This window comes from Bombus flavifrons, chromosome 14, assembly GCF_040668555.2.
Source record: "Bombus flavifrons isolate JBK064 chromosome 14, iyBomFlav1_principal, whole genome shotgun sequence".
NCBI classification, from domain to species: Eukaryota; Metazoa; Arthropoda; class Insecta; order Hymenoptera; family Apidae; genus Bombus; species Bombus flavifrons.
In genome coordinates this window covers 11,785,309-11,810,331 of record NC_138455.1, presented here as the reverse complement: position 1 = coordinate 11,810,331, position 25,023 = coordinate 11,785,309, and the positions used below count along the sequence as shown (strand labels likewise).

The 25,023-nt window shown below is 41.3% G+C and overlaps 6 protein-coding genes across 25 annotated transcripts in view; 4 read left to right on the top strand and 2 right to left on the bottom strand.

Moving 5' to 3' along the window:
- Nucleotides 1-42: 42 nt before the first annotated feature.
- On the bottom strand, nt 43-19,494 carry LOC138186978 (uncharacterized). Of its 2 annotated transcripts, XM_069127373.1 has the most exons (4): nt 18,997-19,494; nt 6,426-6,563; nt 3,484-3,705; nt 43-3,183 (listed from the first exon to the last, which is right to left on the bottom strand). In XM_069127373.1, exons 2-4 carry the CDS (start codon nt 6,499-6,501, stop codon nt 3,002-3,004), a joined length of 480 nt encoding a protein of 159 aa, XP_068983474.1. In that variant the 5' UTR covers nt 6,502-6,563; nt 18,997-19,494; the 3' UTR covers nt 43-3,001. The 2 variants fall into 2 exon arrangements, with proteins under 2 accessions (XP_068983474.1, XP_068983475.1); XM_069127374.1 differs by lacking the exon at nt 18,997-19,494 and having other exon boundaries at nt 3,484-3,696; nt 6,426-6,856.
- LOC138186974 (protein bric-a-brac 2) lies at nt 7,405-8,861 on the top strand. The gene has a single exon (XM_069127366.1). The coding sequence runs from the start codon at nt 7,561-7,563 to the stop codon at nt 8,704-8,706; it is 1,146 nt and encodes a 381-aa protein (XP_068983467.1). The 5' UTR covers nt 7,405-7,560; the 3' UTR covers nt 8,707-8,861.
- Nucleotides 9,066-10,151, top strand: LOC138186977 (tetratricopeptide repeat protein 12). Its single transcript, XM_069127372.1, has 4 exons — nt 9,066-9,213; nt 9,272-9,466; nt 9,528-9,920; nt 10,014-10,151. The coding sequence occupies exons 1-4, from the start codon at nt 9,078-9,080 to the stop codon at nt 10,055-10,057; spliced, it is 768 nt and encodes a 255-aa protein (XP_068983473.1). The 5' UTR covers nt 9,066-9,077; the 3' UTR covers nt 10,058-10,151.
- LOC138186973 (UPF0415 protein C7orf25 homolog) lies at nt 9,878-11,758 on the bottom strand. Its single transcript, XM_069127365.1, has 4 exons — nt 11,609-11,758; nt 10,948-11,389; nt 10,301-10,854; nt 9,878-10,237 (listed from the first exon to the last, which is right to left on the bottom strand). Exons 1-4 carry the CDS (start codon nt 11,756-11,758, stop codon nt 10,151-10,153), a joined length of 1,233 nt encoding a protein of 410 aa, XP_068983466.1. The 3' UTR covers nt 9,878-10,150.
- Nucleotides 12,067-16,355, top strand: LOC138186972 (zinc finger protein 346). 2 transcript variants are annotated; one of them, XM_069127363.1, is made up of 8 exons: nt 12,067-12,200; nt 13,459-13,902; nt 14,092-14,165; nt 14,297-14,446; nt 14,546-14,640; nt 14,729-15,030; nt 15,128-15,196; nt 15,266-16,351. In XM_069127363.1, the coding sequence occupies exons 1-8, from the start codon at nt 12,161-12,163 to the stop codon at nt 15,418-15,420; spliced, it is 1,329 nt and encodes a 442-aa protein (XP_068983464.1). In that variant the 5' UTR covers nt 12,067-12,160; the 3' UTR covers nt 15,421-16,351. The 2 variants fall into 2 exon arrangements, with proteins under 2 accessions (XP_068983464.1, XP_068983465.1); XM_069127364.1 differs by lacking the exon at nt 12,067-12,200 and adding an exon at nt 12,290-12,414 and having other exon boundaries at nt 15,266-16,355.
- Nucleotides 19,495-19,823: 329 nt separating the features above from the next.
- Nucleotides 19,824-25,023, top strand: part of Eph (Eph receptor tyrosine kinase) — a 92,053-nt gene continuing 86,853 nt past the window's right edge. For 17 of the 18 annotated variants that reach the window (XM_069127357.1, XM_069127360.1, XM_069127354.1 and 14 more), the window contains exon 1: nt 19,824-21,215. The gene's annotated coding sequence lies outside the window, so the exon portion shown is untranslated. The remainder of the gene's footprint in view (nt 21,216-25,023) is intronic. The other variant, XM_069127342.1, reaches the window with a different exon arrangement.

The window sequence follows — 25,023 nt, the reverse complement described above, 5'->3', positions numbered from 1 at the left end:
CAGGTTGATCAAGAGGAGCGTAAAATAATCAATGGTAGAGCGTTTGAGTGTTATTTTCTTTATTTTCTATTTTATATTTATCGATGTTGAATATTTACAAATCCTTCATTGTGGTCATTGATGACTTAATTCTGATGACACGTTTCGTACGCATTTATTAGAAATAGAGAAATTCAGTGCTTTTTGTTAGATTTCTCTTAATGTTTAGACGCGCAGTTTTAGACATTTTTTGGCCACAAAATTTACTATGAGAAAACAATGTTTCATTGTCAGGGAAACTATCAAATTTCTTGTTAATATTTTGCATGTAAAGCAGTTATGCGATATGTACGTACAACGTCAAGGAACATAATAAAATACAGTATGTTCCTGCAATCGAGCTAGTATTACTCTTAACAAATTGTGCCACGAGAACGTTAATCAATCGATAATAAATGTTTCATCAAGGATAACGTAAAATACATCACAGAGTAAAATTTACAACTCAACAGAGCCACGTACACACAAACCAAATCATCCCTGTAAATACGAAAGGATGAATTAAATCTATAGAATAACATTCTCTCTTCCATCTCGCTTGATTCAATTTCCAACTACCGCAACAAATTGTAATGCAAGATTGTCCATGTTTTGCGTAAACGTGGCTATTATGAAAAACGGTAACAATAATTACAGTCAGTCGAATTGTCAAACTGCATCGCTGAAGTGCATTCTAATAGACGTGTCGTTAACAAGTGAAATGAGCGGTGACGTTCATCGCATCTACGATCGTATCGCAAACTACGAGAGAATTTTCGGCGATACGTAACTAAAAACAATAATTCGCTAATACCTGTCGCACCGTTTCAATTTGTACTCGCCAACTATAAAAATATCAAATCTCGTCTCACGATGCCGAGCGGTCTAACCAATCAGAATCGATATCTCGAGCACCGACTAATTGCTCTGTTTAGCTTCTAGCGCGTAGTTCTGTACATAGATGATAGAGTATAAGAATAGGTTAAATATATATATATATATAATATTTATATTTATATATATCTTGATATATATATATATATATATCTTGATATATATATACATATATCTTGATATATATATATATATATCTTGATATATATATATATATATATATCTTGATATATATATATATATAAATATGCGTATAAATCCAAAATAAATGCAAATGTGTACGTTTCAATAATCTTTCGCAAGAGATAGAGACTCGTCCCTTTTCTTAGGAATATTCGTGTATGTATATGCGATTTTCTTCAGAATCACAATTAGATTATACGCTATAGGAAAGAGACTGATTGGCTGGCAAGAATACGCACCCGCGGAATGGCGGAAAGTTATTTACAAATTTCTTTATATTACAAAAACAATACCGAGCGTGATAAGAAATGCAACGTTCTTTTGGTATGAGTGTAGCAGCGTCTAAACGTCTTGCAGTTTAAAAGTTAACTCCCTTCGACTCGTAACAAAGACAAAAATCATCGACTCCTCTCACGGTTAATCAATAACACGTTGCAGCAATATTTAAGGAGCGTACTAATCATACGTGACAGAAACTTTTTAACGATAATTAATTAATTACATATTACATAATATATGGTAATTGTGCAGTAGATGGTGCACTATACGCAACATATATTATTAATTAATTACGATTATAAAATGACACATATACGTGTAACAAAAGGATGCCTTTGCTTGCAACTGGCACGTATGTATATCGTAATTTAGATTCTGAAATGTTTATTCTTTGGTAAAGTGACATCCGTTTGAGAGTTATCCTCGAAAGAACAAGACATTCAGAGAGAACGGTAAAACTTGATCCACGCGACACGATTCAATATCCCGAATGTATCGTCAGTTTCCACAAAAGTTTCAGCATTGGCAAACAATAATATAAATTTATACGCAATCTTGCAAAGGAAGACAGTCTATAAAATTATCGGATCGACGTTTAATCGCGTCACATGCACAAATTTCGTTGCATGATTGAAGATACAGTTGACAATGTAAATATGTAATTCGTCCTAAATTTTGTATACAGCGAAAGATGGACCGATAGTCACCGATTTTATACAACATATCAATAACGTGTTAAAGTTTACTGACCAGCTTCTTAATGTTATCGTAAAAAATTATGCTTTCAATATGTTCTTACAAACTATCGAAACCGCAGTCAATTATCCCGTATCCTTTATAACCATTGTATATAAACGTAGAATCGGTGATCGTGTAAGTAGCAGTATTCTTATGCAAATGTTCTCTATTTTCAATCGTTAAATAATAGCGGCACAAATATCGTTTGTGCGATTATCAATAACCCTGCCAATATGGTCGGTGAAATGTCTTTTCACCTTTAGAAACGTACATACCATATGTGTAATTACCATCCGAATGGATGTTATGTAAAAAGTCGGAGATGGATATGTTTTACACGTTCAAAGATGAAAGATTTACGTTTATCGGCATAAAACACGTCTACTTACACCAACACTCGTTTACATTTAGCCTCTTAATTCAGTTCGACGATATTTTGCTTCGCACATACCTGGTATCTAGACCTTCCCTCCATATATAGGTACACAGAGTTACACAATATTGTTCCCTAAGCGTAACAAGCTCCAAGAGAAGACGTTCGTGTGCGACGTTCAATGTTCGATTCTCGAAATGTCGAATGCTCCGAGTCACGATCACGGAGGTATAAGCGGTTAAATGCATCGCCTATAGAACTCGATAGAAATCGATAGAGAAATCGATCGAAATTTCCTTGCAACTCGCCCGGAAAGACGAGGCAATTGGACACGAACCGGTACTAGATTTTTATTGCGGTTATTCGGTAAGGCGATCCACGCAGCGGTAACTCAAAGCTTGTCGCTTTAAATTATGAATTGTGTAACTGAGCGTCTCTGCGTTAAAGTTCGTGCTTTTCTTAAAAACTTTCGCACTTTGTACACGGCACACGTATTAATTACTACTAGGTACCAGCTTACGCTATCGGTGAATCGTCATCGTCGTCGTCGTCTCTTGTGACTAGCACATTGCCGTAATGATTTGAACGAAGCTGTCGAACTCGTTGCAACCACTTATATCGCTTCTCGACGAAATACAGTAACACGCTCATTACTATGAGGAAAGTCAGTATAAACAAGCCAGCAGCTATGGAACTACCTAAACAAAATTTTAAAATAATTTCATTCAGCACCGTCGACATGAAAAATCGTAGCGTTTCTTAATTAAACATTTCCTTCCGCGATAACCCTCTATCTCGTGGTTACTCTATGTACAATATAACGAGTTGACGCAATCGTATTATCGATCTAGAGAAAAAATAGGGAAATTGTTTGCTCGACCGTTTACGAGATTTGCACAGAATAGTTTAGTTTGCGCCGATACCAAGCTAACTTTTTCACTACCAAGCTAAATTTTTAGATTAGATCTTTCGCTGTCGACGTTTTTATATATATATACCTCCTGAGTGGACTTCGATCGTTGACTGATCGATAATTACGTTGCGAAATGTAGTAACCTGGACACACTGGCCTCCGTCCACTTCGAAACCTCTCACGCATCTGCACTGTGCTTCTTCGTTCTCCGAATTTTTAAAGCATCTTTCGTTTTCGCCACACTGATCCGTCGCTTTGTTGATGTCGCATCGTTGAAATTGGCTTGTCGCATTTTCGGCTGAAACATCTGAGTAGTCGGTAAATTACTCTCAATCAGGCAGCGCATCGAGATCAACGAGTAGCGTTACATTGCACGAGATGAGGCCCAATCAGCCGAATACAAAGATTGCACGAATTGAAAGCAGGAGACATAGAAAGCTTAGCTAATTCGTCTAAGCAGAGGTTAATAGGGTATGGATATCAGCCACGGTAGGTAAATATTCCAGCACCGCAAACATTTGTAGGAAGTAACGTACTTCGGAAACTTTGATCGTACGAGTACAAAATAAAATAGTTCTCGAGGATGTTGCAACGTTTATAGAAACCTTTTACGAATATACTACGTGCGTTGTATGTAAACGTTTGGATATTTCGCGCAAACACGTATTTCGCAAAGATAAGAAAAGTATTTAAACGTGATCGCAATTACTTAAAGGGATCGTTTTAACGCTAATTATTTATCTATACGAACATTGATTTCCTACAAAATAAACGTTTGCATCCTCTTCTAATTTCTATATACATTCTCAGATTGATTTTAAATACCAATTGAATCGACATAGCCGTATATCGTTACAGCGATGAATGAAATTTAAGAATGTCTTTATATAACACAGATAATATGCACTTAAAGTTTCCTACGATAAATACTCAAACGTGTACTTTCATCAGCTACAGAATGCACGAACAAAGACCACGTTTTATTCTACAGTGTATCCATTTAATGAATCATTATTAATCGATTTGCATGAGATGCACGCAAAACAATAGACGGCTCAGAAGAATAAAATTTTCTTAATAATATGATCGTCTCGCTCGAATTGAACGATAACGATAACTGCCGGCAAATTCATAGTCACGAGTTCGTCATTATCGTCTTTTTCTATCGCTATCGGAGTCAGCCGACAGTAACGATCATTTTTCGCTTCGTTTGAACAAAAGACACAAAGCGCTTTCAGCGAGAGTGGTGTATCATCGCGACTGTATCGACACTGCGTGAGCCGAAATTGGCTGAATCAGTTAATCGAGGCGAATTCGTTTTATCAGCTAGAATACAGAGGTTAACTACACGGAGGTTGGTTGAGTCAAGCAAATTAACGGACTTTCTTCTGATTTAAGTCGATAGTATCGCATTGATTCGATAAGGTGCCTTCTTGCAATACGCTTGTCAAAATGCAAACGAATTTCGCGAATTTCGCTGAAGGCAGTGTTAGGAATATCTGCTTGCCTTGAAACATCGCATTCAGTTTTCTGCAATTGTATTTATTAATATACAGTATCGCGGAATTTTTACTTCAAATTTACAGTTCTAGAACAACGACATCTTTCGTTTGAACCTTACGTTACGTTTGTGCGCGCTACTAAAGGAAACGGCGGGACTCTACCAAAAAATATTACATAACAACGGAAAACTATTTGCACATACGCTCATTCTCCAACTTTTGTACCGATATAAAGGTTAATGATACGAAACTTTGATATACTTGAACCTAATTAGGTTAATTAGTACATAAATACTGTAAGAAATACAGTAAGACGCAAATACTTGTTACGGCCACTGTATGTTACATATATAAATCTATCGACTATAGTTAGACCGTTAATAAGTCTGTTACTTCACTTTATATAGCACATACTGGGCCATGATAGAAACATTCAGCGTACGCGCTTGATAACCATATCTTCTGTAAAATAAATTACATGGGCGGACAATACAGGATGACTAACGGAATCGTCGCGAAATATTATTCATTCGCAGAGCTAATTACAAACGCTAAATAAAGCGTTTGCACGTCAACTGCGCGTTAATTATTTCCCACGAAAGGGGATGCGAGACACAAAGTTACATTTTCAATTGAGCAGATTCGTGCGTGTCTTATTTATCTTGCGCTATTCGTTGATGGCGAAGAATGAAAGAAGACGACGCTGCTGCTGATACTGATATCAGCATTAGTGTTGAATAACGTTAAACGCTACGTATGGACTTGTTATAACATTGACTCATCTTCTTCGTTATAAAGTGAACGCTGTGTGCCTTGAGCGAAAAAAGCGAACAAAGGTGTAAAATATATCGGCAACTGTAATTGAACGCGATAAGCTTCGTACCTTCTGGTTAGACAATAATAAATATTGCCAACGTATATTTTCGTCCGTAGGTTCGTGGAAATCCGTTGAAAGAAAAATTGTCGGGCATATAATTACAACGGGAAATACCGGCCGTTATACATCAACTACCGTACAACCGAAACAAATTGATTATGCGATAACGAGCGTCTGCTACGTGCTACGTTAATCATTTATCTTCCATTGGGACAGTATGTACACGGCAGTAATTGATGTTTGAAAAATTGAACACGGAATATATGCGAGCGAATCAAGCGAGAGAAACGTGTTTCAACCAGTGAAACATATCGATGCGGCGTTGAAAAACACAACACCCGCGGCGGCTCGATTTCTGGACCATAAGCACCAAGAGGAGAGGAGACACGCGGATAGTCGGAGAGTAAGAGAATTGGAGAGAAATGGAAAGAAAGAAAGAGCGCGCGCGCGCGCCAGAAAGAAAGAGACCGAGTACAGGAGAGGGGTAAAGGGAGAGACGGAGAAAAAGCGGAAGAAGACTATTGTGGCCTTACAGGGGTGACCCCAATGCTTCGATTGAACGAAGCAATTTCGGCCTCGCTCGGTGCAGAGACACTTAATTTGCTGGCAAACGCCAACTGTAAATTGTTTCAGAGAATCCATGCTTACCTGCGTAGCTGGATGGCGCTAGAAAAAGCAGTGCCACGATGAGATAGCAGAAAACATTGCCTCGAACGTTTCGCATCTTGCTTTCTTTTTTTCCTTCTAGTGTTGACGCTTGCTCTTTGTATTTCTTCTCGGTCCTTCCTGATTCACGATCACATAATAATAATAATCAACAAATGTATTCAAAGTACACTCACGATCGATGCGTTTGTGCCGCTCGGGAAACCCAATGTTGAACGCACAAAACGTACACGCACGTCTTTCGGTGATGTATTCGTTTAGATAACCTAAAAACCTCAGCGCAAAAACAATCAACAAGCACGCATAAGCCGGCTCATTGCCGATCGGCCGACCGTCACCAGTTTTGACAGATAAATGCTAGGCCGCGCCGCGGAACGCGTTCAATCATCTGTTATTAAACGACCATTTGCACTTATCGAACTCAATTGGCATCGAGAATCGCAGAATGTGTTTCGATTTCGAGACATCGAGATGGCGCTATGGTACGCGCGTGTACCTCCGACTGGCGCGACAATCAAAACGAAATTTCACGCACAAACTGTTTAAATCTATTATTTCCAACTAATCCAGCTAAAAAAAAATTATGAAACAAGTGTTACGAAAAATAACGGTGTTCCTATTTGAATCTAATCTGAATTTTTATATTTATCGATCATATTGGAAAACAAAGTAATAATTGATTGCTATTTCGAATGTTATTCCGAATTTGTGTAAAATGAATATTTTTAAATCGGATAACCAAGACGATGGCAAATTTCTCTTCTTCTATGTAACTACGACATCTGGCTGACGAAAATCGATTCCCATGCAGGTTATTTTTGAAACACGGAATCAATTTTCCTCAAAAGCATGGAATTCGTGCATTTTTAAACGTACCTATATCGTACAAAAGGTACATTTCATATATTAGGCAAATCGATCGTTACAGTTCAATATTGCAACTCTGTTTCTCATCCACGTTTGGCACGTTAAAGAATATTTTGTCTATTGCAATGCACCGCTTAAAACATAGTTGCGATGACAGCGGCACGTGTCATGGCGAGTGTGTTGTTATAAACGAAAGTCGTGTGCTGTGAGTCGTACGTAAAATCGAAAGCTGTCAATTACAATATTCAAGATGAGGGAAGAGACAGTATTAAGTTTAAAGTGGCATAGTTTTCCGTCGCATTTGGCAGTTTCCCTCGATACATGTTACGAGAAGCAACAGTTTGTAGATCTTTCTTTAGTATGTAAAGACGGAACGATTTTAAAATGTCACAAAATGGTATTGGCCAACTCGAGCTCGTTCTTTCGTCGCCTGCTCGTCGCCAACGAGCATCCTCATCCTATGATTATTCTTCACGATATCGAAGCGGATGATCTCAAGACTATCGTCAATTTCATGTACTGCGGTGAAATACAAGTGGTTCAAAGTGAGGTTAGAAGGCTGTTGAAATTGGCCGAAATTTTGGAAGTCACCGGACTACGGCATATTCAAACTTCCGTTTTGGTAGGAGAATCGAACAACGCGTCTCATGATACGTCCAGGAAAACGACCACGGTATCTCGCTTAAAAATCGAAGAAACGAAATGTCTACCTACCAAAACAGTACCTGATCATGATCCTAATAGTAATAAACCACAAAATAAAACGGCCAGTCAATCGACAAAGTTGCCTTCGTCTACTCATCTTCATAAAAGCAGAAATAAAATCCCACTGGACGCTACCAAAAAAAGTGAAGAGGGTAATATTAATTTATTAAGTCAACGTTTAGATACAGGGCGCTCTGGAATCAGTATTGTAGACATTAACGACATGCCAAGTACTAGTAGAGGAATTTCCAACCCAACACCGCAAAAAAGAAAAGAGCCTTCTGAACCTGTTATTAGTTGGCCTCATGTTCTGTCTGCTATATCGAAGGATAAATCTTTGCCTTTGAAAAAATTATGTATTATGGACGAAGTTGAAATTACAGCTGGAAAACCACCTACAAGTAGTCAAGAGTTTCAGAGAAATGAACCTTTAGACAAAAGGAAACAAAGGACTAGTTCAGAAAGCAACAAATCTATGAAGTATGCGGTTTATATAAAAGATGAAGTAGATATATTTGAAATGGAAGAAGACGCGGATATGGACCCCCTTGAAGTCGAAGAAATTGACAATGAAAATTCGGAGACACTCATGGGATCGTCCCAAATGTTTCCTGTTACGAATGTGGAACAGACATATTATAACGCAGGGACGCTTTCTGAATTTCCCCCAAGAAAGGGATCCAATGGTTAATAGATAAAAAAAATGTTTTAAATTATTAATATATGTTGCTTTGAAGTTAACACTTAGAGACTGAATAAAACTTTTTGTGATTATAAATATTTGTTTAAAAAAGAAGCTGCAAAATTTCAATATATATATATATATAAATTAACCATAGTTCACTACTTCACTTACTTATCACTTTCTTACATGATCTTGTTCATTTTCTAATAAATCAATTGAATATAAATGTTTCATACTTATTTAACACTTGAACCACTCAGCACATAATTCATGCTACTACGTTACACGTTTCTATGGAAACCTTCTGTATCCAGTTGTCCTTACGTTTTGGTTAGCTCGACCTTGTCCAATTATTTTTATTGAAAAGTATTTAAAGTATGGATCAGATAGTAGATCGTAATAAGCTCGGTGAAAAGATAGCAGAAGGTGAACAAATTATGGATAACTTAATGGTAGATAAACATGTAACTGAGGAAGAATTTCAGAACTTTATGCGTCGCGTTACCGAAGTCGGTAAGCATTATCTCCTTTTTCAATTACGAACATAATCTTCAATTTATTAAATTTCAAGAAAAAGTTGTGAAAAAGTTGGCGTCTTCCGATCCTGAAGAACAGAAGCACGGAGAATTATTGGCCGATGAAATTTTGGGAAAACAGTTGGAAAAAGATATATGCGAGGATACCGAGTTAGAAATAAAAATTAATCGTACAGTGATTAACAAATGTTCGGTCAATGAAAATTCAACTCAGGAACAAATGTGTAGAGGTAGCAAGTAATGATCGTTGTGTTTTACATTCCCAGACTAATCGAAGGATTCTTTATATAGAAACGTTTATGAAAAGCGTGGAGAAAGATGCGAAAGAAAGAGCAGAGAACCGGAAAATTAGAAACGAACGAGCGGAAACGTTGAAAACAATCGGTAATGGAGCATTTAAGGAGAAGAACTACGAAAAAGCGGTAACATACTATAGTAAAGCACTCGAGCAACGAAAAGATTCGACCGTGTTATGGAATAATAGGGCTCTGTCGTATATTCAGCTTGGATTATTCGAAAAAGCTTTAGCCGACTGCGAATGGGCGCTAAAAGTTAATAATACAAACTTGAAAGCCCTCTTAAATAGCGCAAAGTGTTATAAACAACTTGGAGACGAAATCAAATATAAAGAATACATTCAGTTAGCAAAAGAAAGAAATCCACACTTCAACAAATTTATTAATGGTATACTTCATATTTCTTTACATCGGAAACATTTCTATTTAAAATTAACTTTTTTACTTGTAACCTTTCTATTTTTTTTTTTTTTTTTTACAGAATTTGAAGAAAGTATGGACATGCGCGTTAATTATCAAGCCTGATCTAGTAATAGCATTTGATAGTAAACAATAGAAATATTTCTTGTATAGCGTGAATATTTCTTTTGTAATAACCTAAAATGCATTTGACTGGTATCAAGATGGATCTATTTTTGTTGCATAACCTTCTTTAATCTCTGAGAGAGATCTAGGTTCATGCAGAAAGACTGTACATTCAATTCCCTGAAAAAAGTTATTACTGGAATTGTTTGAAACTATTATATTTTATAATACAAATACTTATACCTGCATACGTGCTGCTCTAACAAATCCCTCATTCGCCGATACTGTAATGCTTTTCATATATTCGCCTGTTGCAAAAACTAATCTAGATCTATCTTTAATTTTACCACCCAAATTAAGCTTCTCCATTATTCTGCCCGTTGGTATATCCTTAACGATCTGAACTTTACTAAGTAGTTCTTTTGCCCTAAGAGTCTCTTTGGGTCCACCGATAACATCTATAATGTTCATAAAATTTTCATAAGCAGTTTGACAGACAATTAGTTTCTTCCCTTTAAACAAATCCTCTAAAATAGGTTTCACTGGACGTTCTCTCTCCATTTCTGCTTGTTGCGTGAGTAAAGGTTCCCGATAAATAAAACGATCGTATCCATTGGTCATGTTTGTCACGTACGCTAATAAAGTTGACACATCCAAGTTGAGAATATTTATTTCAGTTTTAAGGAAAGATGTATTTAACTTATCTAAATCTGAATCTATGTTCTTTTTATATTCATCCAAAGGCTCCTCGGTAGATTCTAACGAATACATCCATGTGGAAAATCTGTCCTCGCTATCTACCTCCGGAAGAATAAACCATGAATATCATTTTTTTAGTTAATGGTGTGAAACATATTCATGCATGTACCGTATTAAGAAAATATTAATACCGTGTACATCTATATTTTTTACATCTTCACACTGCATTTTATCCCCTTCAACGATTATTCCCATGCGTTCCAAACGTGTAGCTAATGGAATTTCTATACCATAAGCAAAGTGGAATACGATATCGGGTGGCCTATATAAATGTGGATAGCATTTTGCGCATTGCAAGTAACTCATTGCTTGGTCAAGCACAGACTTTTGCCCGTATTCTCCATTACCCATTGAAATCATAGTGAGAGCTCTAGCATTTCTAGCAATAACTTTTATCCATGACGCACCACCGTTGCATACAATATCTACTTCTAAGCGTGACTTCTGATACTTAAAGGGTTTCATAACATTGGTAGGTTCATTAGCACAGAAGAGTCGTGCTACAATTGCGTTCAAATGAATCAAATTTGTACTCTGTAGATGTTCTTTCTTTACATTCCCTGTAGATTGTACCTTTATTGAGAATAGCATATAATTATAATCCTGATTCTTTTAACTTAAAAAGTATGTAACCACCTTGCATATTTATAATCAACGAGATTAGAAGAAACAGATACAATGAAATATATTTTACAGATTGCCCGATTATAAATACGTATGATCGCTACTCAACCTCGTGAAGGAAATATATGTATACGGTGGAACTCTTATTGTAATTTCAAGGAGACATACCTTTTCTAAAAACTTAATTTCTTGTTGAATTTTTCGTACAAGTTTTTCAATCCCGTCAATCTTTCCCACAAGTTTCAGCCTGTCTATCGTGGCTTTGCCACTCTCTATTTTTTCCTCGATGCATGTTAAAAGTTCAGCCTTTTCCTCCATCCTGCCGGATTAAGCGATTTTCGACAAGTTGGCCATGAAAAATTCTATTTTCTGTGGTAATTCTAATAATTTTGGATAGTCCACGATCGACGAACGTAGTGTTAGCAGCCATCTTGCATCACAGTTCAATATCGCGTAATGTCGTCGGGTCGCTTGTCAAACTCGTCTATTAACCTCACAAACTTTTGTATTTCACCGAATAATTGACAGTCAAACATAATACATGAATCGTAATGATACCATGTTCCAGCGAATCGTGCGAAATGTAAAACTACAAACAGGAAACTAATTCGCGAGTGCAGAGCGAACGAAAACAAGGCTCCTTATCGCGCCGTAATTATCGCGCGCCGTCAAGTTTTCTCTGACAATAATAGAGAAATATCGCGGTATTTACGCTGCAAAATGTCTAGCGCGAAGATCATCGAAAATCCAGAAATACCGGGTGAGTTTCTATTTGTAGGAAAGAATTTCTCTCATTGATTCACGTCGTAGAAACATATGCCCTAGTGAATCTAGTGTACCGAAAATATGCAAACACGTAAATATCCCGGACACGTTGATCATTGAAAATACATAAAACGTTCGTCACGTTGTCATTGTTGTATTTATGACAAGATATTTTTTATGAATGGTAGAGTGTCGCTGCAAACACAAACGTACGCCACCTAATGCAACAGCTTCTATTACAAATAACCGGATGTGACTTTTGATATGTCTATATCAGTCAATTATCAAAACAATTATTCAAAGCATGCACGTATTGCACTCTATATCTGGCACGTGAAATAAAAAGATGCGTTGGCTGTAGAGTACTGGTGTGCTTACTATCAAACTTTCATTCGGTGTTTCACTGTCGAAATCAGCTGACGGTTTAAAGTATGAAATAACGGACACGTACGTGTATATATACCGATGCAACAGTGTGGTGATACGTCTCTGTCGTTTTCGTAGGAAAACGCATAATTTATGAATGAAATCGAAATTTATCGACAGATCGTAATTAATTAAATAGCGATACAGACGTAAATGGATTATGTTACATGGAATGTAGTATCCGTGACAATATATATAAACACTGTGTTACCATTTAAGCGTATGTAGCATGATACGATCGTTGGTATTTTATGAACATTGTATCGAGCGTTATTACCGCGTTATGCGTTTCGTTCCTTACGCGCGATACTAATTTTTTCATCAAATTTAACCAATACGTTACTCCCGTTATCTCGATAGCGGAAAAGTTAATCGTGGGTGCCAAAGCAGATTATTGGATCGCGAGGTGTAGAGTGGATATTACAGCAGCGTGTAGTCGATAAGCGAAATACGCTCACTGCCGTTTGTAACAGCTCGGGAAATGTATCTTGCATGTTACAAATAAAAATGACCGATATTACGGGTTACGTTCGCCGACTTATTCGAAATTAGCAAAATTAGTCAGAGCATTGCGCGCGATTAAATCCGATCTTGGAGCAAATTACGTTGATACGCATCTCTTCGGGTTTTATTATTTTATTTGTACGGTATATTTTATCCGCGCATTTTTATACATGGCTCGGAGGCGCTTAAACCGTCCGGTCATTTTATTAGCGAGATAAATCTAACGGTTAACGAAAAATTCTTTGGCATGCGCGTTTTATGTACCATTTACCAAAATTGCTGTGATAATCGAATAAAATATTTTCCGTTCGTGCATGATACAGGATTAGAATGTTTTCTGCCGCCGCCTCCACCGCCTCCGCCGCCTCCGCCTCCAGTTACAACGTCGAAAAGCAACAACTTGGCGATTACGACGGAGCAACAACAACCTGTGACAACAGAATCGACGACGACCGGTTTATCGACTAACGAAACAGCGGGAAATCTAACAACGATTCAAGCAGCAACCACGTCGTTTCCAAGCCTGCCTGTGCCAACAGCGTATATCATGCATCCGGCGATGCAACCGCAAACACCTGGACAGCCAACTACACCGTGGTGGGTACCAACGGATTCCGATACATCGGACCTGTATGCACGATGGTACGACACGACCTACAAAGCGGCAGCTGCGGCGGTCGTATCGCCGACGATACAAGTTTGCAACAAGACCAAGAACAAGTATTACAAACGCAAGAACGAGTTCATCGATCCCGCGGTGGACGCAGGTAATTGTTTGCGACACGTGATAACAAGTGAAACAAATAGAATATATTTGTTTCATGGAAAAAGTTCAACCGGCCTGTAGAATAGCGCATAAATCATTATGCGCATCAAATTATCATTGGAGAAATCCGATTGCAGATTCTTACGGTGTTTTAGCTAATTAAAGATTGATTTATGTTTCTATTTCGTAGAGAAAGTTGCAAGCGCCCAGAGGGAACTGGCAGCACTAATGAAACCGCTGAAATGCGATCTGTGCAATGCAGTTGTAAGGCTCGATTACTTTATCCGATAAAAATACACGCGCGACTCTGTTGAATATCGTGTCGTTGTTTGACTAACACGTATTTAAGTAAGTACGGGAGCGAATATAGGTTGCTTAAAAATGTACGGTTTCAGATGAACTCCGCGTTACAAGCAAAGTTACATTACGATGGAAAGCCGCATCAGAAGAAGGTGTCTATGTTTTTGAATCAGAGTGTAAAGAAACAAAAGACCGAAGACGGCCAAGTCAGTAGTACGACCACCGACTGGCAAAACTATTGTGATGTAAGCAGATGAAAAGTACATGGTCGTTGGTGGAATGGAAAATAACAGGTAAATCGCGATTGAACGCTGTTACACGAGCGAAACGTGTTTGATTTGCAGATTTGTAAGACGTGGTTCACGTCGCAAACGGATGCGACGCAACACTACGCTGGTAAAAAACATATTAGAGCAGCGAACGGCGGACGTCGTGCGAGGTACAGAGATGTATACTTGTCTCAAATTATTCTTAGAAAGATAGCTGTGTCAGCCGAGATCGTCATACCAGAGCGTTGAATTCTACAGGCCGTCGAAGAAGTCGCAAAATCAAAATCAGTACAGTCAAATAGATCCCAGCGGCCGATTCGGAATGGCTTTTCAGACGGAAGTGCAATCTACACCGGCACAGCCGGTAGTACCTGACTGTACCAATGCGGTACCTGTACCAGCAACGGCCTCCATCTACACACCGCCTCCTTATCCAACGCCGTTGCGTTGCGATCTCTGCGGTGTTTCGGCAAATCGACAGGACCAATTAGAAACGCACAAACGCGGTGCCAGGCACTTGAGAATGCTCAGATTGAACGGATTGCCCGTTCCCGAGCCTGGTAACTATTTTATTTCTACACGTGTATCCCGTTCGTAAGCGTTAATAACGGTAGTTAACCAAAGTAACAATTCGAATAACAGTACGAATGTTTTTAGCTACCGAGAGCGAGGCGACACCGGCTACTCCTGGACCTATAGATTATTCCATTTACCGAACACCATCAGGTAGGGATAGCTTCTCGAACGTTCGAACGATAATCAGCCAAATCGCTCAGCAAACTGTTTCGTTTGCAGGCCAGTATTATTGTGCACCGTGCAATCTGTCGTTGAATTCCGAGAGTACGTTTGCTCAGCACGTGGAGAGCAAAAAACATAAAAATCAGTCGAACCCAAAGTCTCCGTCTAATGCCGTAGTGGTGTCGAAGAAAGCTAGATTCAAGAAGAAATAAGACCACGGGCGCATCGTACACGTGCACGGTCGGTGCACGCTACTTCCTTGTCTGTCCATTGTTTTCACTGAAACTTTTCTCTCATTTTTCGGTTACGCAGATGTATTGTGGTTGTATCGCGAGCAACGTGCAGCGATCTGTGCCTAATAATAAGAAATAAAACTCTTGTTCGATATAGGGTCTAGCGGCGAGACTTTCGAGGAAGTCAGTAACCTCTGAGTCTTCCAACGTCACCGCGAGACTAACGAAAATTACGAATTAATGCGAAGCTATCCGATCCGATCGTCGCGCCACTGATGAGAAAGATAAGTCTGTTAGTCTGTTAATCGGTGTTTTAAATTAAATACCGATTAACTGTAAATTCGATTTTCAGTAAGCCGAACGGTTATTTAGACGGTAGTTCGTTAACCGTCTCGGAGGTTGCGCGACTAATCGCCCACATTTATTCAATTACGAAACCATTAGCTCGAACGCTCCCCGCCGTTCAATTCGCGAAATCGCGCGCGCTCCTACGAACGCGCGTTTGTCGCGTCCAAGTGAAATTTATGCGTCGTTCACTGCCGACCTTCCACAGAATTTATGACCGAGCGAACGAGCCATACCGAACCCTCCTCTATTAATTACCTCCTAAGACACGTATGACGGATCAACGTTTTCAGCCTGTTTTTACTGTCACTTCCCCGCGACAAATATATCTTTTGACAGCGGTGACCAAATAAAAATGTCTGTGTAAAGCATGAATCAACGTGCAAGAAACCCTGGAGCTACATTCATGATACCCAAAAATGGCAACAAGACACGTAAAAGCTGCGTCTTTTGGAAAGAAGGACGAATTAGTCGTCGTCGTTAGTAGTATCGCTAAAAGGGAGGAATTCTTCATAAAAATTTCACAGACTATCGCTTACCCAGCTCGAACCTATTGAAAGAAGGGGAAAACTTTAGACAGCGCGTTGAAAATTCCTCCGAGATCGTCTGCCTTTCGTTTCCACAAGGAGAATCCCATTCCGCTGATTTTTTCTTTTTTTTTTTTTTTTTTTTTTTTTTAACAAACACACGATAATTCGATCATCTAACTATTTCCCCGCGACCCTTCCTCTTGTCTTTCCGTCAGGCAGCTTCGGCTGCTGTTATTCCAGCGACGTGTAGAGATTAGGATCGTCCACGCACGGACTTGTAGATCGTTGGTTTATACCTGCGCATCGGATTTTTATGACCGCTGGTTCCACGTTTACCGTGTCTCTTTCGTTTTTTGTTCCTCGCTGCGTTCTCCCACTCTACGACATCACCGAAATCCCTTTTCCATCTTCTCGTCTGTCGTACACGTACCTACACCCGCTGCTATTTCTTTCGACTCTCGTGTTTACGATGGGAGAACCGAGATGTTGATTTTATGCGGCCTGGTAGCGTACGAGTGGTAGTGGAGACACGGAGAATTTCCAGCGGAGACGAAGAACGGAAGTGAAATCGCAAGACAATCATAAAGGTAATACTGGAACACAATAAGAACGAGGGACGGAAATCGATTTGTCACGCGATCAGGTGTAATGCGCGTAAAAACTTATTAATCACCGAGCGTTCGCGTAGAAATTCGATAAATTCCTGCCGATGACTGGAGAGAATTTCTGAGAACCTGAAAGCGGTGTGAGTCGTCTTCCTCTGAAATTGCCGGCACTGACGCGCCGGGATCGTCCAATAAACGAGAGCAAACGATCCAACCTCGTACAAGCTCGGCCAAAGATAAAAAAAGAAAGAATTCCACGACTATATCGAACGGGTTGTCTTCGATTCGAATATGATTCACCCTACGCGATAAATTCCCCTATGACGAAAATATATCTAACACGCCGAGGCTCGTACACGAGGCCTATATGGAATAAGGCTCATGACCGCTGATTATGCAACTATTCACGCAGAAATCCTCTTCCGTAATCGCGTGGACCCACGTTATTAACAGGAGATATCGAGCGAAAGATCGTCTCGGATAATGAACATCGACGAACACAGATGTAAATGCTTTGAACCGACGAACGAGTAAATTTATGGCCCGGAGGCATTCACCTGAAAAAAAGACACGGACGTTTCGACGAAGATTCGATATTGCACGCGCGTCGATTAGAATTTCTAATACTTGGCGCAACATAGATCACGCGGTCCTAAAACCTACGATGAGTCGAAAATGATTCTCTGTTAATCCTTATGGTTGAACCGAAACGCGATTCCAACGGACGATTCCGACAAGTCCGTGGCTGGAGGCAGCGGTCACGGATTTTCTTTACACGCGAACCTTCATTTCTAATTCCGCAAACGAACGGCTAACTTTGTTAACACGAGAAACGGTACCGGTGCCAAGCAAGAGCAGCCGCTCCTTTGTCTCGCTGAATCCATTGTTCCATCTGAGAGTAATGAATTGGTAAAAAACAGCTCGGAGAGGCAGCAGGCGAACCGAGAATGCAAGGATTTCTTTTCTGTCCCGTTCGCCAGCCCTCGAACAAATTCGTACAATTATTTCTCGATTAGGCGAGATCGTTGCCCACTGCCAGTGGAACAAGGCCAGATTGCCGGCCTGTATTACAGACGAGTAGGAGAAAAACGACGCGTGTGCTTCGCAACGCGAGCCGCCTAATCGCGGAAATTTCGCAGGACGGCACACCCGCTTTAATAAGACGTTTTTGCGAATCAGCCTGTGGAAAGAGTTACCTCAGTGACGGGACGAAGACAGAGGAACGCGAGACGGGACGAAAAGAAACGAAAGGGAATAAAAAGTGTGTTCCCGGGCGCATCTCGGTGGGGCTGACCTTGCAAGTCTTCACGGGCCACCAATGTAGACCGACAAGAAAATAGAAAATCGTGCTCCTAAATGCGGGCGGTGTGATGTCATGCGGAAATAGCCGCCCGTCTATGCTCTCTGCTCTCTGCTCTCTGCCGCCGCGACAGAGAAAGGCGAACAGGGAATCTTGATCGGTCGACCGATTACCTCCTCGTCACTGAGCTTCCAACGAGCCGATAGACAGTTTTGCCTTTGCAATCCGCCAACGAAAGTTCGTTTGCGAACAATCCCAATCATTTTCCACTCGATTTTGCCCTACGCTTTTAACCCTCTTATCCTTCTATCAGTCAAAAAATAATTCCTATCGTTGATGGCCGCGCGATTCATATTATGAATATTCTTCAAATATTCTTAGAATTTTGAAAAGTATACGATTGGCTCAAGAACTAAATAAAAAAGCGTAAGTAAAACGCGTAAAAAAAATAATCTTCGTATCTAGTAGGAAATTAATATACACCATAGGAGCAGTGCTTCGAACGATTCCATTAAACATCGAGGCTTTCTCGCACGATTGATAATTAACCACTTAGCTTTGTGTCAAACTGTACCAATATCGTCGCGATACTCGGAACTCGTTACGATGCTAAAGAAGTTTCAAAGTGTTTTGTACGGCACATAATCATAAAAAATACTTTTGCCAGTCACTTGATACGATAGAAACAGCTACGTACATACGTATATATCAGGAATATGCTAGTGTGCATAGGCGCAGGAAATGACGAGGAGGAGAAAAAAATGATCGCACTTACCACTAAAAATCGTACGTCCAGATTCACGTTCGACAGACCCTCGCAGTCGTCATCCAATTCTGGGAAAAATCGGTGAGATAACGATTGTCCTGGCGATGGTTTCTCTTCTCGGGTACGACGCTGCGTTCCCGCGTAATATTTCGTCGTATTGAATAACGCGTCGATTATCAGCGACCGTGAAAACACTATTACACGCTCTATATCTCGCGATTAAACGCTTCGCACGAAGGAACGATCTTTCGAAAAACGGTTTCACGTACTTCATAAGTAGATTTCAAAACGAAATCACGAACCACTCCGTTCGAGTCTTCCGCGGTCTTCGATGTTTCGATAAAAGTAATTCGATATAGATTTCGGGAACTCTATATGAAAATATATCGCACACCAACGGTATGTATAACATGTATGTACAACAGTCTGTCCTTTCGCTAATTTCAATTCGGTAACGAAGAAAATTTTCAGCGACGAACCGACCGATGACGAACGCGATCGCGACGATGAAAGTTGCAATAAATTACCCATAATTCATTTCTAATCGATCACGTGGTTTCAAATTGCAAGAAATTACCCAGTTTGCAACGCATTGGGTCACGTGATGAAAAAAAGATACGTTCGTAGTTGATTTTCGGAAGATCAGCGGATTCGTGATTCGACGTAATTGATCTAAGAATTTGCACGTAATCAGGTAAAAATTTGTAAATAATCAAGCATCGTGTTTCGTTTATAAGAATAGATGATTTATTTTACCGAAAGCTCGTACGCATGAATATAGTTTCTATACGAATAAAGATAATTATATCATTTTTCACGATTTTGAAATCGTATAGGTTGGCAAGGATAGATGATGTATGGCTTCTGTGTACGATGGGAGAGAAGCCCGATTTTCAAGTTCTCGAAGAAAGGAAGAAACAAAGGGACAAAGGTGCGCGAAGTAAATTTTAAACGATATTTCGTGGCGGTCGTCGTCAACTAAAGTCACCAGGAATTCAAGTGCGGAACTTTGCGGATGTGTATGAGAACGCCCGCTGTCATACCGCCGGCACGATTGCGCATGCGCCTGGCTTACACTTGACGGGCTCAAAAAATCAATGACCCCGCTCAGTCGTGGGTCCGTTTGCATCTTTCTCTCAACGAGCTAGGAAGACCGGGAATAAAATCAGAAATCGGTTCGAGGAAACGCGCTGAACGTCGTCGATGATCGCAGAATCTAGCGGGCAACTGTGGCGAAAATTTCAGGTAGGAGTGGGAAAGAAGCGATGGAGGAAAATGGACGGTAAGGGTGCAGCCCCGGTGGCGGCGCTGGTGTATACCGGCCGAATAGCGGTTCGGTGAAACCAGCCGAGCGACCTCGTCTCGTTTCGGCTCGCCGCGTTAGTTCGTGTTCTCTCGCAGCACACGACGGACGTATACTATTCCGCGACGGGTCTCGTGTTCTCTACTCGAGGGAGAAAAAAAAGCTAAACTGTTATACGCTACCGAATCAGCGTGGAACACGTAATTCAGTGATTTACGTGTAAGCGAAAAAACTGTGTCGCAAGTTGAGAAAGAGAGCGGAACGCGTGTCTCGCGAGAACGACACACGAGGTCGTAAGTGCTTCGACCGGCGATAAAGTTTCGTTGTGACTTGTGTAAGGAAAGAAAAAAAGAAAAGGAGAAAAGTGGTGAACCAAAGGAATGTGCGAATATATATCGTTCGCGTCGTGTATAACAGTACCAGGCACGGTTTAACGGCGAGAAAAAGTCCGGTAATCGGATCGATTTTAGGTAGAACGCGGTTCGGTGAATTGTCAGGGGAGAGTATATACCTCTACCATCGTAGCCGTCGTCGCGGTGCACCGTCCATCCACCTTTCGCGTTGCCGCGAGTGCACGGGATAAAATGGCGCTTGCTTTCGTCCGTATACCTCTATCGACCATGACAAACGATTTAACGAGGGAATCGCGTCGACGCCAGTCACGACGTTTTTGAGCAGCCGAACGTTTCGCGGCATTGCTTCCCCTCTTCGCCCCACCCTCTTGCCCCGTTTCGATCGTTTTAACACCTTTTTCTCTACGAATCGAAGCGCTAACGTCACCGCCAGCCACGGGATCGCGATTCGAGGAAGACGACAATTTACAACGAAGGAAGAAACAATCTCGTACACCCGCGGCGTCCTTGGACTGGAATTTCGAAAACAACAAGCGTCGAGCTGCACAGCGACACTCCTCGTTCGTGTTACGGTAAGTAAAAACAAAGCTTGGCATTAATTTACAAAATCCTCACCGACCGTTGTAAACACGTCGATATATAAACGCGTAACAGCGTTATATATTTCGAAATCGAAAGCAGCTTATCCCCGGAATAGAAGATAAGTTTACAATCTAGTGGCGAGCTGCAATTCGTGTCGCGATAAATCCCGGTTCGACGCTACTCAGCGCCGAGAGAAATGTTCGTTTTCCGTTTGTTATCCGCCACTTACGACACCAGATATTAACGATCGCAGTGAAAGGCATTGATTCGTTGAACCTCAGAATGCTGTGTCAGCAGCGTAGATTCCATTCGAACAGGTTTGCCATTTGATTCGCGTTACCTTCCCCGACGCAAGAAATAGCAGACAGCGAGACCGATCTACAATAGCGATCCAAGTCCGGTTACGAGGAGAGAAATTTTTTTTCCCTTCAAACCTCAATTTTTGGGAGGTTTTTTTCGGCAGAAAGTGCACAGCGTGTATCAACGATTCCATAATTATGCAAATAAATGTTGAAAGGGTTTTGGGGGTCGCGGGGCCTATTTGAAAGTCTGAGTGACACGCACGCACATACGAAGCTAGCTAATGTGTACATAGGTAACGCGTGTGTGCACAGTCGACTGAGTACACACGCGCTTTCGCACGCGCCTAAACGTGCCAAACGCGGTTCGCCCGTACGCGCGGCCAACATACATGTACTACTCGGAAAATGACAGGCCATCGGTGAGCCGGTATGTTTGAGCTCGCCTCCTCGTGCAAATATTTTGCGCGGGCAAACATTGGTCATGACGGATCATGCGCCCTCCTAGAAGGTAGACGGGAAGAAGGTGCTTTGCGTCCACTAAACAACGGGATATCGTGCCGACTTTTGCGTAATGTCACGGACAAAGAGCCACCGATGGGTCACACTAGAGATCCAAGAATCGTAAATTACCGCGTTAACATAGACGAGAAGTCAAGATATAGATCTTTGTGGTACATCTTTTACAGTATCGATTCCATCTTGTCGCGTAAGTTTAGATGTTTTAGATTACTAAAAAGATAAATTCACGTTACTGAAAGATCTCTCGATCGAGCTATCGCAAACGGAACTTTTACGAGGGTAGCTGATACGATTTTGTATATGTCTAATCAGATTTTGTCGCGTTCTATTTTACACGTCGTGCCACTGTAAGAATTGAAGAATTGCAGTGAAGTGGTTTGCCCTATACGCGCATGAATAGCGGTTACGTCGTAAGAGAATTTTGGCCAGGTTTCAGTCGTAAAATAGGGTTCGGGTTGGAAAGTTGACGCTAGCGTGGCCAGGTTGAATGGTAACTTTTACGATAGGTAGTTTCATGGAAATTTCAGCAACCCCTACTGTGTTGTCTACCTGTTGGTACAAGTAACGCTCTGGGTCCGCAAAAACAACAGGACCCGTAGGTTTACCGAGTTCGTCACGCCGTAGGACGCGATGAAATCGTGGAAATGCTGGTTTTCGTCAGATCCCCAGTGTACACTGGCGTTGCGTCTAATCTAGGCGAGAGCGTACGAGAACAGTCTATCTAACAGTTGCAGGCAAACAATTAGCGTTCGTGGATGCGCTTAGTCGGGACAGTTGTACGTCGAAGCGCAGTTCGTTTGCATAATGTTGCGTTGCAGTTGCGCGAGTACAGTGGATGATTGTTAAGGCGTGTGTAACTCAACACCATGATCGATAACCGTCGCTCGTTTTCAGCTTAATTTCATTTTCTGGTATATAACCGCGTGCCGGAGACATTCGTGGCAATTAGCCTCAATTTCGAGTTCCGTCTGAAAGCCGCTAATTCGTGGTATAACGTTTCTTGCCCTCGGTACCGGCGCGCCGCGTCCTTCTTTTCCCTCGCGCTTCCACCACGTGAGAACGGATTCTCGATGTTTGTCTTCACGCTTGTGGCACCATCCGCTCGTCAGATCTGCCCGATAATCGTCGAACCGTTAGACGAAAACGATCGTGTGCCAAGAACCGGCGAATGCGGCGAACGAGAGAGGGGCCGGTACGTAAAGAATCTTCTCTCGGTTTCGCTCGCGTAGCTCGTACGTGTACAACACATGTAAGGTTGAGCGATGTCGAGAGAAGCAATCTCGCGTCGGTATCGAGCATTGGAGCGATTAATTATGATTACTGGTATTATTATTAGAGGCGTGCGTAGCGGCGGTTATCGGGACGAGCGAGCCTGTACGCTCGTCGAGCCCCGTCGTTAGATATGCCGCGCGACACCGCGATCTACACATCGTAGCGTTCCACTGCGCACACCAGTGCGTAATTGCATCGTGAAAGTATCACAAAGCGATTCTCGTCGGCTCTGTGGAAACGCGTCGTCGCTCGATCCAGCGGCCTGCCGCGCCACAGACCTCTGGAAATAGTGAAAGTAGTGCAACTACCTGGCTCGTCCTTTGAAAACCACTTGCGCCTATGTACCTTTGCTCATACGCGCTCGGTTTTTTGTCCCAGTATCGAGTTACGTTTCCGATAGCAATCGAACTCCACTCTTTCGTCCGTTACGCTCGATTCTTTGGTAGAAACAACCGCGTCGTTAGACTTATTTGTTGCCCTGGGAAATTCGGAAATCAAAACGACGAACGAATGGTATATGATGTACGATCATCTGTACGTAGTTACGCGTATGAGTAGCGTGGCCGCGATCCGTAAGTCAAAATGTGTAGCCAGGATGTGAAATTTTGGATCGGTAAGTGGGTGCCGACTGGCGACAGGCCGATTCGAATCTCGGTTTACGTTTGCAACAAGGGTGACAGGTCTTCCTGCTTCTGCGCTAATCTCGCCGCTCATCTAGGATCTAGAGTTACCTGGGTGTATAGTTTGCCGCATCGGCCGTGCACGCTCATCGTCCACGGCTACTACTATATATCGCGTTATTCGCAAGGTCACATTTTCCATCTGTTTCGTAGCAGTGGATGGCCGATAATCTATCGCGAGTACGATATCGTATCTATATTTAAAGCTTCGGGCAGAATCGATTTCGCAAGCAGAGCTCCTTTCGTTAAACTTGACACAGCGATATTTTTCGTAACAAATTACAAGTTACTCGCCACACGTGTAACTTCGCTACCGGAATCGTTAATGAGTCCGCTGATTTCCATACTTTCGACCGTTCGAATTGATTCCTCGCGCAGACGGTGGAATTAATAATAGCGTGCGTTGAATTAATAAACCGCTTGATTAAGCTCCAGCCACGAGACGTGGACTTTCGTTTGCCGCGGCCAACATATTAGTCACGATACTATCTCGAAATCGGTATAATACCGTTCGGAATTCTTACGAATGGCATAAGAAAAGTACTTGGTTGGAAGATGGTACCTCGCCTCGCGTATCAAATTTCAGTCGCGCAATATCCAGATAAATACACCGCGGGCTCGCTCGGCGTTATTAATTTCGCAATAAAAACTAAAGTACCGGCAGGACACGGTCTTGCGCAATTTCATTTACATAGGATTTTTATTTCTGTGTCCGGCGGGGACGCTGCGTAAATTTTTATACGCGCTTCGGCAGCCGTTCCTTTGGGCGGGCTGCGTAAGAAAATCATTGAAATTACCCGAAAGAAATTGACTGCGCGAGAGTCGCGTTGAATCGCGATCGACCATAACCGGCAACACCTGTGTCATAACGATAATGATAATTAGCAACGCTTTAGTACGTACGTAGTTGCGAAACGTTTCTCGAATATCGCGACGCTGAAGGGTGAACGGTCTTCCGACCTACTTATCTATCAGACATTTTAGCAAGAATAAAACTTATCGACCGTTTAAACTCAGAGACACCG